Source organism: Corvus hawaiiensis, chromosome 2 (assembly GCF_020740725.1).
Source record: "Corvus hawaiiensis isolate bCorHaw1 chromosome 2, bCorHaw1.pri.cur, whole genome shotgun sequence".
Taxonomy (NCBI): Eukaryota; Metazoa; Chordata; class Aves; order Passeriformes; family Corvidae; genus Corvus; species Corvus hawaiiensis.
In genome coordinates this window covers 34,207,331-34,223,990 of record NC_063214.1, presented here as the reverse complement: position 1 = coordinate 34,223,990, position 16,660 = coordinate 34,207,331, and the positions used below count along the sequence as shown (strand labels likewise).

At 45.0% G+C, this 16,660-nt stretch overlaps 1 protein-coding gene across 2 annotated transcripts; it reads left to right on the top strand.

The window, feature by feature from the left end:
- The first annotated feature begins 1,759 nt into the window (after positions 1-1,759).
- Positions 1,760-14,827, top strand: CLNS1A (chloride nucleotide-sensitive channel 1A). 2 transcript variants are annotated; one of them, XM_048294360.1, is made up of 7 exons: positions 1,760-1,932; positions 4,587-4,723; positions 6,993-7,097; positions 7,829-7,939; positions 8,379-8,552; positions 11,419-11,495; positions 14,035-14,827. In XM_048294360.1, the coding sequence occupies exons 1-6, from the start codon at positions 1,784-1,786 to the stop codon at positions 11,484-11,486; spliced, it is 744 nt and encodes a 247-aa protein (XP_048150317.1). In that variant the 5' UTR covers positions 1,760-1,783; the 3' UTR covers positions 11,487-11,495; positions 14,035-14,827. The 2 variants fall into 2 exon arrangements, with proteins under 2 accessions (XP_048150317.1, XP_048150316.1); XM_048294359.1 differs by having other exon boundaries at positions 11,419-11,503.
- The last annotated feature ends 1,833 nt before the right edge of the window (positions 14,828-16,660 follow it).

The window sequence follows — 16,660 nt, the reverse complement described above, 5'->3', positions numbered from 1 at the left end:
TGTTCATGGATGAACTGTAAATTTTTGTTTCCGGTTGACCACTTGTCTTGGTGTGACAAACTTGAAGATGGTTGAGAAATACCCCTTTCCTCATCTGTTGCCTCTGTTGTGTTTTTCCAAGCTATTCCAGTGGTGTTTAAATATCACTTCGTAGTGGAATTTGCTTTCATTTTGGTCTAGGTGATAATTTGTATGAGTAACAATTATTTCCTTAATTAGAATCCAGAATGGGAAGGCATGGTTGAGCAGCTTTCCAAAGCATGGTCAATAGCTCAGCCTAAGAGAACCATGTTATGTTCTGCTCTTTGCTGTCCAAGACCATAGCTAAGAAAGTCCAGAGAAAGGAAAGATGGGGATCTAATCTTGTAATAATTGGTTCATGTTTGTGAGAACCTGTGTTTGCACACAGGTAGGTAAATGACTCCTGAAAAGTAAATTTAAACTGTTAAAAGGGAAGATGAACATCCATGACAAGCTAACAACTTGCATGGGCTCTTGGCATGTTGCTATGGCAGGAGCATTTGTCATCCTGACAAGTCAGGGAGAAGGGATGTTTGCAGTGATGCTGTCTCACTGATGGCATTACCAGGAGCATGCCTGGACAGAGATGTACTTCACTGATGTGTCAGTAATCCCTGTTTCTCACTGCAGTAGCAAGAGAAATGGTGTAAATCTGGGGGAAGAAACAGGGCCAGTGCTCCTGAGGCGGTGGCAGCCTTTCCATCCCTGCAGTGTGCTGTCCTGAGACACCCCCATCTCACCAGGTACTGCAATAGTGTCGGGCTCTTGAGCCCAACTTCATCACTGCTGAGGGAAATCAACTGGTTAAGCAAATTAAGCAATTCAGGTACTTGTGATTTTGTTTTTCTTCTCTGTGTGTATTTATGAGACACTGGGTGCTGGTCACCCACCAGAAATTCCCTTTCCAGCATCCAATAATGGTAATTGAAAAGTCGCTGTGTTTGTCTTTCCCTCTGTCACCCGTCCAACAGAGACTTGCAGGCTAAAATAGATATGGCAGAGATCAAGAAGCATTTGGACAATGCTCTCAAGCACATGATGTGATTTTTGTGGTGTCCTGTGCAGGGCTGCGAGAGGGACTCAATGATCATTGTGGGTCCCTGCCAGTTCAGGATATTCAATGGTTCTGAGACTGCTCTTGGTACTGTCAATTATAGAAACAGAATGGTTTGGGTCAGAAGGGACATTAAAGACCTGTTCCAACCATCTAGTTCCAAACCCCTTGCCATGGGCAGGGACACCTTCTACTACACCAGGGTGCTCAAAGCCCCATCCAACCTGGCCTTGAACACTTCCAGGGATGGGGCATCCACAGCTTCTCTTGGCAGCCTTTGCCAGTGCCTCATCACCCTCACAGGGAAGAATTCCTTCCCAATATCTAATCTCACCTTGCTCTGTCAGTTTGAAGCCTTTTCCCCTTATCCTATCCCTTCATGTCCTTGTCCAAAGTCCCTGTCCAGCTCTCCTGTATCCCCCTTTAGGTCCTGGAAGGGGCAGTAAGGTCTCCCCGGACCCTTCTCTTCGGAGAACAGCTCACAGCCTGTCCCCACAGCAGAGGTGCTCCAGCCCTCAGCGATCAGCTCAGCGCTCCCCTTTGCTCCTCTCTTCCAGACAAAGACGAGTTAACTCCGACCCCGCCCGCAGCACTCGTGGCACCCAGACGGCAGCGCCCCGGCCCCGCGGAACGGGATGGCGGCGCTGACATCGCGTCCCGGGGCGGAATTGCATCACAGAGCGGCGCGTTCCGCTTCCGGCGGCCGCGATGGTGGAGCAGGGAGGCGGCGGCGGCGCCATGAGCTTCCTCAAGCGCTTCCCGCCGCCGGCCGACGGCGTCCGGCACCAGCAGCCGGACACGGAGGCGCTGCTGGCGGGGCGCAGCCTGGGCTCCGGCACCCTCTACATCGCCGAGAGGTGCGGGGCACACGCGGGGCTGGCACCCCTCGGGGGCTGCCCGGGACGGCCCTGAGGGGCCCGGGATGGAGGGTTCGGATGAAGGGGCCGTGGTGTGCGGGAGGTCCTCAGGGGCCGTGAGGCTCTGCGGGGGCGTTCCGCTGCTCCCGCTCGTTTTAAAGCGGGCAAGAGGGAGCAGCACGGCCACGGACCCGGCTGGCTGGGGCATTCAGGACCACGGTGGATGGGAATTGGAGCAACCTGGTCTAGTGGGAGGTGTCCCTGCCCACGGCAGGGGCCCGGAACGAGATAGCTGTAAGGTTTCTTCCCACCCAAACCATTCTATAAAACTCAGCGTGGTGGAGAAATGTGCACTTGCAGCCCAGAAAGCCAGTTGTATCCTGGGCCGCAGCAAAAGCAGCGTGGCTAGCTGGGCATGGGAGGGCATCCTGCCCCCTCCTTTTGTGAGACCCCGCCTGGAGTGCTGCATCCAGCTCTGGGGTCCCCAGCATAAGAAGGACCTGGAACTCTTGGAGCAAGTCCAGCAGACACGACAAAGTTGATAAGGGGACTGGAGCACCTCTACTATGAAGACAGGGTGAGGAAGTTGGGGTTGTTCAGCCTGGAGAAGAGAAGGTTGTGTGGAGACCTCATGGCAACCTTCCAGTATCAGAAGGGGCATGCAGGGAAGCCAGAGAGGGAGGGGGTCTTTGACAGGAACTGTGGTGATAGGACAAGGGGGAATGGCTTCAAACTGTACAAGAGCATTAGATTAGATACTAGGAAGAAATTCTTTACTGTAAGTGGGGTGAGACACTGACACCAGTTGCCCAGAGAAGCTGTGGATGTCCCTTCCCTGGAAGTGTTCAAGGCCAGGTTGGATGGGGCTTTGAGCATCCTGGTGTAGTGGAAGTAGTGGAAGGTGTCCCTGCCCAAGGTAAGGGATTGGAACTGGATGGTCTTTAAGGCCTTTTCCAACCCAAACCATTTCATCATCAAAACCACGTCAGCTCTCCCCTTGTGACAGCACAGTAGACGTGGCTGTTGGGTTTCTGCTGTTAATAACTACTGTGGTTCTGTGACATCTTTCATGTTGCATTAATCACATGGAGGCTGTATGTTCTTACTAGGCATAAATCAGTCTGGTTATTCTGGATGATGTTTTCTGAGCTCTTTGTGGTCTCCTTTCAATCCTCCCTGCATTGTATAGCTCAGGGAGACAGCTTGATAATTAAAACAATGTGATTTTCTTTAACCATGGAAAAGTACTCATAATATATTCTGCAGATGAAGAGCATTGTTGGAACAAAAATGTAATTTAAAATGTGCACTGAGGAGTGAATTGTCTTTTAAAAACCTCAGACTAGGAAACTTTTATGAAATGGTCAATATTGACGGAGGAGCTTTTGCCCCACCTGAGCTTGTTAGTGATGTGTTGGAGAGGAATCTCTCTGGAATTTTGTTTACTGTTTGATTTTAGTTTGGTTGCAGTTACCAGGACTTCTGTTTGTGGGGTATCTGCTCTGAGGACGTGTAATGTTGAGCTTCTTTGTAAGTTGCTTTCAGTAGACTTGTGTGTGAGGCACCTACAGGGCTGCCAGCTTCCCCTCCACACGTTTCAAGTGCATCACAGAGCTTTCACCAGAGTCACTTGCTGGAAGTGAACAGAAAACACCAGTGTTTGCAGGAGTGCCATGGGAGAACAGGGTGCCCAGGAGCACAGTGTGGCCCTTGATCCATGTACTGACTCTCCACCAGCAGCTGTAAACATTGAGGACTGGCCAGTCGAGGCTAGCAGATAAATTCCTTGCTCCCACTGCACTAGCTCTTGCTCTCAGCCAGGTTTTCCGAGGCAAGGAGTCTTCTGTGACCTTTCCATTGGTTTTGTCTCACCACAAAAGCTTGTGAATGCTGAGTTTGGCACATGGTGGAAGTCTTGCTTTCTGGCCCTCAGTATTTCTGTTCACTGTGTGACATCACTGATCACAGGCACCCAAATCTCGTTCGAGTTTGATTTCTCAGTGGCCAGAAAGATGTTGACTGTTCTGATACAAAGGAAGCAGTGGCCTGGTGGTGACAATCTGTTCTGTCTCTTGCTGTGGTTAGGGATGAGAGTAAAAGTGGGGGAAGCAGAGGCTATAGCACATAAGTTCTGAGTGGAGGAATACCCGTAACCTGCCTCTGCTGATAACAGAACTGGCTGTTTATCCACATAACAGGCTATACCCACATCAGATCTATAATCTTCTAGGAATTATGATACTGACTTGCCTTTCAGTGTTCTGTCTTGAAAAACCACATTTAATAGTTTGAATTATAAATCACACTCTGGAACCTCTGTAGTTACCTTTGGTATGATAGATATCTACAGGGAGGAGAAAATGAAGAGGTAGGGAAGGAAATTCAGCATTTAGTGCAAATGTGATAAAGCTGTGATGTGTTTAGGGTTCTTAGCTTCACATCATCTAAGCAAAGGTGTCTTTTCCCTCAGCCATCAGTTAATGCTGTTGTAAAGATCTGTTCAGGCAGGTCCAGGACCATATGCCTGGAGAGTGGGCTAAGTGCCTTGTCTACAAGTCCTTTTTTGGGCTTAGTTTTCTGCACGCTCGAGTCAGGTACTGTGGATTCCTCTGTTAGTTTCTAACTTGTGTCTTCCTTTTTTCCTCCCTTGTTAGTCGCCTGTCTTGGCTGGAAAACTCTGGAGTTGGCTTCTCCTTGGATTATCCCACCATCAGTTTACATGCCGTCTCCAGGGACCTGAGCGCCTACCCGAGGGAGCACTTGTACGTCATGGTGAACGCCAAGTTCGAAGGTATGCCTGGAGTGTTGCTCCTGCTCCCACGCAGCCCCGAGTGACAGGCTTTCCTCCTCAGAAGGAGTAAATGTTGATTTTAAGTAATTTAAGTAATTGCTTGTATTTTCTTTTTTATTTTCCTGAAGGATGGTTATTTTAGAAGCACAGCTTTGCATGTATTTAGAGTCACTTCTTTACAGTTGTGCTCTCAGCTTGTGGCTGTGTACACTGAAGCTGCTGAGAATCAGTTCTCTGCCCTCTTACACTGTTTTAAACAATTTAGTTCCTCTGCCAGTCTCCCTGTGATTCCATCTTGAGTATGGTTTTTTCTTTATTGAATTTATGTTAATGTTGCTGCCCTCTCTAGGCTTGATGAATTCCTGCTGTTTCACAGCCTGGAAACTTTTCATTCATTTTCTCCCACAGCTTGGTTAAAAACAAACAAGAAAAGGCAATAGGTCATGTTACCAGGCTTAAATGAATCTTTGTAGATTGCCCACAAAACCCCCCTTTTGACCATTCTTGCTTTGATATAGAGAAAGCAAGCTTTCTGTTTCATTGTTTGTATGAAGACTGTATTTTTTTATATATATACTGTGTATTTTATATATATATTTATATTTTTCTTCTGGCAGACCTGTTAAGTGCATCAAAAACTGCCATCTCAATTGAAGATTAAAAAGTGTGAGGTCTTCAGCAGGTCTCCTTTTCCCCTTTGTGCCTGCTGGTCATCATAGCTAAAGGCTAAAATCTGGTATTTTGGGGTTTTTTTTAATGTATCCAGAAAGTAATGACAGGACTCTGAGGAGGTGGGGACGCTTTTAAGCTATTAATGTTCTTCATTATTTCCTTCTCTTATGTTACTAATGTTCTCTGACAGTCTATCACTACAAATAAGAGGACATTTGCATACACCTCATGGTTCTTCTTCCTCATTTTCCTTTCACTGTGGTTATTTTGAAGTAAACAGAGCCTCGTCTGAAGAAAGACACTGTTTCTAGCTTTTAATTCCATTTGAATTAAAAATTTGACAATACAGATATCCTGTGAAGCTCTTTTCTAGAAATCCTTAATAGACTGATTTTTGTGGGTATTTTTTTGTGTATTTTTTTAGTATTTTTTAGTATTTTTAGTACTCTGCCTACAGTAAATCTTCCACAGCAAGTAGCTTTTACTTTTCCAAGTCTAGCCCTAGCCTGCAATTTTAACTGCTGAATAGTGTTAAACCTTTCCACTTAGTTGGCTGCAGGAGTCTTCGTTCTCCGTTGTGCAGGGTACATTTTGTTCTTCCTCTGAAAGTTTTGCCTGTGCTCTCTGCGTGTTTGTGCCTTGTCCTCACCCTTTTTTTTTTTAGAAAAAGGCACTCAGAGGTTGACTGCATTGAAAACAGAGAGCTGGACTCAGCAGTAACAAGCTGTGCCTGTGGGTGTCAGTTGAAAAAGGACTGGGTAGCTTCCTTGCACACTTCATTTTTGGGGCAGCTGGCTGGCAGCTTCTTGGTGTCTTTGTATTCTTGGTGGTGCCAGTTTCGTATGGGATAAAAACCACTCTCAGTGGAACAGCCTCTTCTCCTGTAGAAAATTATTGTGCGCTTTTGAGGCTGTCAATGCAGTGTCCCCAGCCCCGAAGTGATGAACTGCAGCCATTTTTGTGGGGTTTTTATTCACAGAAAGGACAACGCCACAGTGATGCTCATTTATTCATGTACATGGCCTGCAGAAGTCAGGAAGCACCGCAGTTGTCACTGGCTCTGGGTGCACTTTGTACTTCTCACATCTTGCTGGCTGACTAGGAATCTTGGAAATGGAACAGGCATCCTCTGCACATGTCAGAGTCCCCTGTGAGGGGCCCCACTGGAACCTAGCTGATTTCATGACAGTAATGTTAAGGATCCATAAAAAAACCCCATGTGATTTTAAAAATGGTAACAATTGTGAATTGGGGGTTTTGAGCACAGTTGTTTTTAATAAGAATCAGGCAATTTTCCTGAAATACATTAATACATTGTGTGACCAGTACAGAAATCTTAAGTCCTAAAGTTATAAACAGAGAAGCTTGCCTGTGTGTTGCAAGTGGTTTTGACGTGCTGTGAGAGGGCCTCATATATCCACATATGTCTAGGAGTCTCATGGGGTTTTTTGGGAGAACGGAGTGGAGGTTTTGTGCCTCTCTCAGGTTGTTTCTGACTTGTTTATGTGTGTGTTCCTGAAAAAATAAACAAATGGCTTTTTTTTTTTTTTTTTTTTTTTGACAACATATTTCTTCTTAATCTTTCAATTTCCTAAAGAGGACACAAAAGAGGCTCCCATGACTGAAGGGGAGGAGGATGACAGCGATGATGACGTTGAACCGATTGCGGAATTCAGATTCGTACCTAGTGACAAATCAGCCTGTAAGTGAGGAGGGGAACTGTGTTTTACTTTCAAGTCCTGGCTATGTGTGGAAGACACTGGGGTGTAGAGATGTAAATACCAGGATCCTTCAGTGTCATTCTCTAATGACTTGATTCCTGTGTGCTGGAACGAACAGTTTTATCTGGCTTGAAGATGGGACTATTTCTAGCATCTGCTTCTCAAGTAAAATTCTAGTGCTTTAAAATAGAAACTGTGGAGTATAAATACACAACATGGGTAATCTCACTTATACACATTTGAAGAGAGCATGTATGGGAAATGACTTTTTGATTATAAATTCAGTGATATTTGAGTCAGTGACAATTTCATTAGAAACATGCTAATGTCCTGACACTACCACTGGAAAGCTGTCATATCCTGTCCAGTGTGGGGCTTACAGTTGGATTCAAGTTTTAGGAATCTGATAGATGAGATGCTGCAAGGATTCCTGCAGTGGGTAACCACAGACAGAATTGTCCATTGATAAAACTTTATCATCAATGAAATAATGCAAAAGTGCTGTTAAGAGGCTAAAGCACCAGGCTGGATCTCTGAAACCTGATTTGTTTCTTACGTGGCTTCTGGCTTGTTGGATGATGTTTTCAAATATGAATTCAGTTGTGTTTCTGCTAAAGGAGTATTCTGAATCCCTTTGATCACTTGGAGCAGGGTCTCTTGCCTGTTGCTTTGGGGTGTTGGTGGAGGTTTGTGTTCACTTGTGTTCCCGCAGTGGAAGCCATGTTCTCAGCGATGTGTGAGTGCCAGGCCCTGCACCCAGACCCGGATGATGAGGACTCAGACAACGATTACGAAGGGGACGAGTACGATGTTGAGGCCCGCGGTTGGTAACAGTTGCTTCTTTTGAAATACCTGCCAGCACTTGGATACCTGGTATCTGTCATAATTGTTTATTCATCTTGCCTAAACGTCCCTTTTGTCACAGGCACTGTATAGAAATGCATAAATCTGCAGAAAACCTGTAGTTTAGCTGTCACAAATCACAGGAATTCAGCAAAAGCATTGTTCTGGCTCTCCAAAGCCCACAGACACAAAGAGCAGCCTTTCTTGTTCCCAGTGGCTGTGCTAGTGCAGGTTCAGTGCCTGTGCTGCTGTGTGGTCAGTTTACAGCACTGTGTGTATTCTGTACCTGATGTAAGCAGCTTTTTAATCTGAGTCAGTTCATATGAGCATAACTTGCCCAGCTGCTCCCCTGTTCCTCAACCTCTGCATGCTTCTGGCTCCTAAACTTAGGTCTGATAAACACAAACTTGTTTTTGCAGAGCTAGAACAAGGTGACATCCCGAGCTTTTACACATATGAAGAGGGATTGTCACATTTAACTGCAGAAGGCCAGGCCACGCTGGAGAGGTTAGAAGGCATGTTAGCCCAGTCTGTCAGCACCCAGTACAACATGGCTGGAGTGAGAACAGAGGACTCCATAAGGGAGTTTGAAGGTAAGACATGCTTTTGTTTTACTGAAGAATATGTCTTCATCAGTGACACAGCCAGTGGGATCGAGTGCACCCTCAGCAAGTTTGCAGACTTGTGCAGTTGACATTCCTGAAGGATGGGATGCCATCCAGAGGGTCCTGGACAAACCTGAGGAGTGGGTCTGTGGGAACCTCATGAGGTTCAATAAGGCCAAGTGCAAGGTGCTGCCCCAGGGTTTGGGCAACTCCCAGTCTCAACAGAAGGTGGGAGATGAGGGGATTAAGAGCAGTCTTGCCAAAAAGGACTTGGGGGTGCCGGTGGGTGAAAAGTTGGACATAACCTGGCAATGCGCACTCGCAGCCCAGAGCACCAGTCATGTCCTAGGCTGTATCCAAAGCAGGGTGGCCAGCAGGGCGAGGGAGGGGAATCTGCCCCTCTTCTCCACTCTGGTGAGCCCCCACCTGGAGTGCTGCATCCAGCTCTGGGGTCCTCAGCATAATAGGATATGGACCTACTGGAGTGCGCCCAGAGGAGGTCATGAGGATGATCAGGTGGCTGGAGCACCTCTGCTATGGAAACAGGCTGAGAGAATTGGGGTTGTTCAGCCTGGAAAAGAGAAGGCTCTGGGGAGACCTTACTGAGGCCTTTCAGGACTTAAAGATGGGGTGTGCAATGGGGACAGACTTTTTTGTAAGGCCTGTTGCTGTAGTGGTGCCATGATGATTTTTTGCCTTTTCTTTTATACCCCTTTTATACTTTTTTACAACTTCTGTATTCTTAGTGTTTTTTAGCCTACATTCTTAGACTTGTTTGTCAAGCTAGGAGACTATAAACATTTTTAGAAGCTTCATAGTCAGGGATCAGTGTGCCCCAGACCCCAAGGTCCTCTCCAGAACAATTTGTAAACTAAGATAGAACCATCCAGGGGAAGGCTCCTTAGGGAGGGGGGCTCATTTGAGCCTCTCATTGGGGAATCTTTGATAGATATGCTAATTAGTAAGACCTAAATGTTATACCCAGTCTTTCGGGGGGTGTGCATTGCAGTGTGCATTTGGGTGCATTTGACCTGGACGTGTGCACCTAAGGATCCTTAAAATAAATACCAAGGTAAAATCCCTTTTTCCCTTCTAACCGTGTTTGACTCTTGATTTTAAGACCAGGAAAAGGCATCAGTAGGACAAGGGGGAATGGCTTCAAATAAAAGGAGGGGCGATTCAGACAATAGAAGGAGAGATTTTTTTTACCATGGGGCTGGTGAGCCACTTGCCCAGAGAAGCTGTGGATGCCCCATCCCTGAAAGTGTTCAAGACCAGGCTGGATGGGGCTTTGAGCAGCCTGCTTTAGTGGGAGGTGTCCCTGCCCATGGCTGCAAGGTCCCTTCCAACCCAAACTATTCTATGGTTCTATGATATGAAAGTAGTGCTTCTCCCATCCGGCTGATCCGTAAACACCAGGACTGAGCAAGTGCAGTGCTGTGGGTGATACCTTCTGCAAAAGGTGAGGGATCACCCACAGGCCTGTGGCCCTGTGGGCAGCATGTTGCCTGCTGTGGATTGAGGGCTGCTCTGTTAAAGAGTGAGCACTTCAGTGTTAAGAACACTTGATTCTTCCTGGTTTGATTTCCTGTAAGAGTGGTAAAGTGAAGTTGATTAGGAAAAAAAACCCTAAAGTTATCAGTCTACACTGGGATTAGGAAGCAGTTTCTACTCTAAACAAGTTGTATTTTTTATTTGGGTTTTGGTTTTAGTTTTTTTTCCTAATACCCTAAATTATAGGTTAACAATTCTCTTAACAGAGTTCAGGGTGAATTCTGAATCATTCAAACACACTGAAATAGATTTATTTAAAAAGATCTATTTTCCTGAAGAATGCTGTCTCTTAATTCTATTGATTGTTAAATCTGTGTATTTAAGGAGCAAAATTTCTTTTTTGTTGGGCGAAGAACACCTGATATCTCAGACTCTTGTCTTTTCTGTGTGCTGTTTTCCCTAGAGCAATATATTTTCTTGGAGAAGAATAGGGAAGTAGTTTAGTAGCATTGCTTCTTTTATATATAAATCGCAGTGCTTTTTATATGCCCTCGTGTTTTTGAAATATGGAAAATGATGCAGCAGTTGTGGATTTCTACAGAATAATAATGAATTTGTTCTCATCCACAGGGAGGGGCTTTTAATCTTACTTGTTTTGTCAGTTAAGGTTCTCTTTTTTCTGCAGTTTTGAATAAATTTATGTAATGTAAAGACAACCATACGTGATATGCTCCTGTTTCAGCAGTGCCCTTTGTTTGAAAATTTAGTCAGGTTTCTGAATCCCAAAATTCCAGAAATGAATGTAAATTGAACAGCAAGTATGTCATGTGCCTCAGAGTCATCTTCATCAGTTTTGTTTACTTTCCTAATCTTATTTGCTATAGTACTGCTGCTGGATTTGCTGCAATTATGAGTATCTCCAGGGCTGCTCAGTTTCAGAGTTACGTTATTTTTTGACATTGTGGCATAGGGCAGTTGCTCTTTCTTTTCAATGATTGTTTCAGAACAGGATGCAGCCTCTTTCTGCTAGAATAAAGTTATTCAAAGGAATCGTGCCATTTGTTACACCAAAACTTCATTTAAAACATGAAATAGTTAAAATCCAGTGTTTAAGTCTTTTAATTAGACAGGGTGAGATGAGGTTGTAGGAAGTGGTGACATCTTTAAGTGACTGACTGATGAGCTGGAGCAAACCCACTATCTTGTGAGCTCATCAGTGTTTCCTTAGGCTGCTTTCAGAAGTTCAGTGAAGGGGTTTTCTGTCCTGGCCACCTGTTGTCAGCAGAGGGCACCCGCTCTCTTTCTCGTGGAAACGTCATCCCTCATCTCTTGTTTACGGAGCACTGGCTGTTTTTTTCAGATGGCATGGAGGTGGACATAGCGCCGGTAGTTGCCGGGCAGTTTGAAGATGCTGAAGTCGATCACTGAGGAGGACAGGTGCGGCTGTAAGTTCTTCTGACTTCTCACATCTATGCTTTTCAGTTCTGCAGAGCCTTCCCTCTCTGTAATTTGTGTAATGTACGTGATCCTACAGGAAGAGTCTCACAATACTGGGATGGTGATGATATAGAAGAAGGAAAAGGGAGCTGTAGTTATTACAAATGTAGAAAGATGTTTAATGATCTGGGCCAAAATGCCTGTTGGCATAAACCATTACCCTGCAGAGGCAACCTGCATGGATGTGCCTGTCTGGAAGACAGGTCAGCCTTCTAGTTGATTTAAGAATTGTCTGATCTCAAAGGCTTTTAGATGTTGATATATGAACACTGGAGCCATCCCTGGGAAGTTACTGTCTTCAGTGTCTGTTCTTTTGCCCTTAGTGTGCAGGATTTCCCAGGCTGTTCAAGGGGGCAGGACACTTGACAGCACTTCAAGTCCATCTCTTCCTTCACTATAAGCAGAGCAGGAACAGTTCCTGGTAAAGTTACTGAGCTGTCTGGATGGGATTGCTGTCAGGAGTGCACAGCTTAGAGCCTTCCATCACTTGTGCTGCTTTTCTCCTCTTAGTAGTGTTACAAGCTGTGCCAGTGTTTCCTTGCTGGTGCTGGGGAGAGAGGAAGAGCAGCTTTTTCTGGGACTGTCTGTAGAGCTGCACCAGCACAGTGGGGTTGTGATCCCACCCTTGCTTCAGCAGTGCTCACTAGTGCTCAGTCTGTACGTGCTGCTCAAGTGGTGCTGTGTTGTCCCAGTTCTTCTGCCTGTCTCAGAAGGGAGACTGATAGCTCTTACCTTAAAGCGAGTGTCCGACTATCCCACTTGAAATGCCAGAGAGAGCAGCTGTGGAGCAGACAGCCAAAAGCTCAGGGGAGGAAGGAGGAAAGGGACACAAAAAGGAGTGTGACACACTGAAAGAAAAGTGGGAAGTAGTTGATTAGGGATTACAGTGTCACTAGGAAAGAGCCTGCAGTCCCCGAGGAGGGCTGTTGTGGGGGGTGCTGCACAGCTGCATTCCTCCTCTGTTGCTTATTTTTCTTCACTGCTGCAGTTCTGAAAGTCTCAGAGTATCCTTGTGTTCTCTTACTGACCTCCACCACTGCCACTGCTCCTGTATTGGTATTTATTGTCTGGTGTAAGAGCTCAAACTTCTGCAGTCGCATTTTTACCCTGGGAAAGACTTTGCAGAGCAGAGAGGAGTTCTTAAAAAAAAAAATCTGGATACTGGTTGTTCTGCCATTGGATGGTCCTCCAGTTTGGTAAAGGACAGGCTTAAAAATTAAAGAAAAGTCTTTAGCTGTAGATCAAGTGCCTCCTAGTGAGTGAATGGAAATTTAGGCTCTGATAACTCCATCTCCAAGACTACTTTGGTCCATGGTTTATTAAAAAGAAAAATCATGCTTTTGAAAAATTCAAATTTGACTGCTTTATTTATTATCCTGGTTAAACTTGATCTGGATTAAGGACAGTTTGTAGCTGACAGCAGATCTCTAAGAAGCCGGAAAGTGCTGGTGGAAGTGTTGTAGACTGTTCTTCTAGCAAAGCACAAAATACACCCAGTAAGAAGTAGTTTTGGTCAGTGGAATTTTTCCTGCTACTTAACTCTGTGCCTTCCATGGTATGGCATGTGGCTGTGGGAGATGAATGCTGTGAGAGGTGACCGGAGAGGATTTCCTCCTGTGCTTCTGCTTGTGCTGATCAGAGCTGAGGGGCTGATCCCTGTCAGAGCAGATCAAGTGACCTGCACCTGCAGTGTCAGGTGCTGCAGTGACATCACTCCAGGTAGCAGTGTGGGATGGCCCTTTTTAGAGTAACCGCCAGCCTGAGTGTGTGGATGTAGTTTAGGGAAGTGCAGGAATCTAGGCCCTAAGGCAGCAATAAGGAACTGAAGGTAGAAAGTGACAAGGACAGCTCTGGGAGGTCTGTACTAATCACCCTACTCAGAGGGTGGCTTGGCTCTACACTCTGTAAGTAGGGGCAGAGAAGGGAGAATGCTGTGGTCTTGTGCGTACTCCATGGAGCAGCTTGGCCCTTTTAACCTCCTGAACTGCAAAATCATCTACAGGAACATCTTGTTGGTGATCCCTTAGAGAGCAGCGTGCTGCCCTGCCTCCAAAACAATGCCCTTGTGTGATGCTCGTGTTGCATGCCACCCAAATGAGATGTGGCAGTCTCTGGCTGAAGCTCCTGAAATACTTGCTCATAGTTGGTGCAGGACATTTCCACTGTTCCTGCAATAAGTGGTGTTTTGTCTGTGCCATCACGAGGCTGCAGCAATTGTTCTGAAGCAACTGGTGTGTCCGCATGTGGGTGCAGCGGGGTCTGTCAGGGCACCCTGGTGCCTGCTGTAGGCACATGCTGTCCTTAGCTGACCCGAGCTAGAGCTCCTGCCAAAGGCAAAGATGCTCAGCCCTTCTGAAAATTCATGGGCTTGTAGTAAAGTGCTGTCCTCTGACTGCAAACAACAGATAGCTACTAATCTGTGAAGGTTAACAACCTTTTAATGCCAGTTATGTAAACTTGGGTGTCTTGTGTCTTTCAGATTCCTGTTGCGGCACTTCCAGAATAAGCTGTAAAACCGAAGGCATTGCAGTGACTATCGGGAGTTAACCTTTCTTTTCATGACCTATGTTTAGACATCTAGGTCTAAAAATGCTTCTAGAGATGTTTAAAACAGGGTTTGACATTCGTGACCACTATGGGGTTATTTAAAAAAACAAAATAAAAACAATAAAACCTCTTGCATTTAACACTTGAATGGGGCTAATCAGGAGTCATTTCATAGAATCACAGAATGATTTGGATTGGAAGAGACCTTAAAGATCATCTTCTTCCAATCCTACCTGCCATGGGCAAGGATGCCATTCAGTAGATCAGGTTGCTCAGGACCCCATCCCAACCTGGCTGTGAACACTTCCAGGGATGGGGCAGCCACAGTCTCTCTGAGCAACCTTTCTGGCCTTTTAAAGAAGCCTTTGTAGGAATTCTAGCACTTCAGAAATAAAACTAAGTACAACAGAATTTTAGATTGTCCTAGAATTTTCCATATTTTTTTACCTGTCATTCACTCTGTGGAGTAGAATGGAAATAGAAATGTTATGACTAAAAGGAAATAGGATTGGCCAATGATTAAAAGAAAAGCTAAATTAAAAGCTCCTCAAGTAACTGGCTTTATCATTTCAGTGCTATCCCTTTTATTTCTCTGAGAGCTGAGCTAGGGTGGTAGAGGAGATGGAATAAAGTCTGTAAGGTCCAGACAGAGAGAACTGTTCTGTGTCTATGTATTAAATGTTAACATTGTTAAATAAACTTAAGATTTTTGTATCTCACAACCAGCTCTGTGTTGCAGTTCTCCCTCCTTTACTTCAGCAGGCAGCTCGAGCCCTCGAGTTTCAGAACTCTGTTCTGTAACAAAAAAATCTCAGTGAAGCCGAAGCCATTTTCATAATTTACCTGGATGTGAGGATAAAAGGGCAGAGCATTTGCAGAGTGCGCCTGTGATAGAGTTGGTCAGACACATCCCAAACTTAGGAACCCAGTTTTAGATTGCCAAGATCTTGGTCCTGCTGGAGCTTTTCCTGTTTCAACTCTCTTCGGGGTGGTGATTTTGCCATTGGGAAATGTCAACAAATTCAGGTTGTTCCTCTCTTCCCCAGTATTGAAATGGAAGTCTGGACCAAACTTCCTCCATTTTCTTTCATTTTGAAGTTGACCTGTGATTTTTTTGGGGGGGGGATAGGGGGTGAGGTATTGCTGTGTTGGTATATGAACAGTTTTCTTTACTGGCCCTACACTGCTTACACATTAGGATGTGATTTGGTTCCAAGGTACGTGATAATTATAATCACTCTTTGTTGAATATTTGTTAGGAATGCCAGTCAAATCAGGGATGTCTTAATAGTGCTGTGAACCATTGATGTAGCTGAATAAATGAGGTGTTCAGCATGTTATGCAACAAGACATTCCACAAGAATGTCTTTACCAGCCCCTTTGTATACATACAAACATATTCATGGGAGTGTGTGCATGTTTTTGTTAGGGATTCAGAGTAACAAAGGAGGATACAGAGTGATGCTTTCATTTTTGCACTGGTGTTTGGAGAATCTTGCAATGGTGAGATTTTGGGACAGATAAAACTCTTACCGGCACCATAATTGAGGCAAAAGGCTCATTGAATGCTAAGTCACCATTCGCTGTTACAGCAGACTGGTGGGGTTTTCTTAGTGTGTGTAAATGTGAGTTGGAATGTGGTGTTTCTGTTGTTGTCCACGTTAAACTGCAGCCTGTTGCATACCCTGGCAGATGGGCAGAGTTAGCTACAGGGCAGCAGGACTGTTCACAGCTCCTCTCGGCACTCTCACTAAGGAGAATTCGTGTTGTACTGATGTGGCGCTCCAGGAGCAGACATCTTGTGATGCTTCCAGTCAAATCAATGGAGCAAGATCGAGGTGAGGTGGAAACAAATCTGGATGAACCCTGGAGGTACCGTTGAGAAGTGTCTTGTGTGGATTGGCAAGTCTTATTTTCAAAAAAACACTGTATTTAGGCTGTGTGTAAGTGTTCTGGACTTCATAAGCTTTTGTTACCCCAAATGTAAAATACGCCTTTTTGCCTGCACTACCAAAACCAGTTAAATTCTTCAGTTCCTAGCTCAGGTTCATTTTTCTTTATTTCTGCTACTTTTGTTGGGTTTTTTTTTCTTTTGATTTGCATTAATTTAGTCAATTTAAGGCCTGTCTAATTCTTAGTGATTCGTCTTTTAATTTTGTGTTCTAGTGCCTATAAATACAGCAACTACTTGTTAAACACCCAGATTGGTACCAATTTCTTTTAGACTATATGTTGTGGCAAAATAAACAAGGCAGACATGGAGAAGTCAGATCTCATCTGACCTCCTTACTTTATGGACTTTGCTTTTGCAGGCCATCAGAAATGATGTGGAAGTAGGGCCTCTAATCTAATAAATCTTGGCTGCCTGTAGGTTTGTACATCTGCTTTCTCTTTGTCTATTTTTATGCTCTTTGTGGTTTATTTTTGAGACCTTTATCCTGTGGGCTCCGTGGGCTTAGAGGAGACATCAAATCATGTAGATTTTGAAAGACTTGTTTCCATAAGAGAGGTGAAAAAGTGGGGGGTAAAATTATTAGGTATGGATCACTTTAAAAATA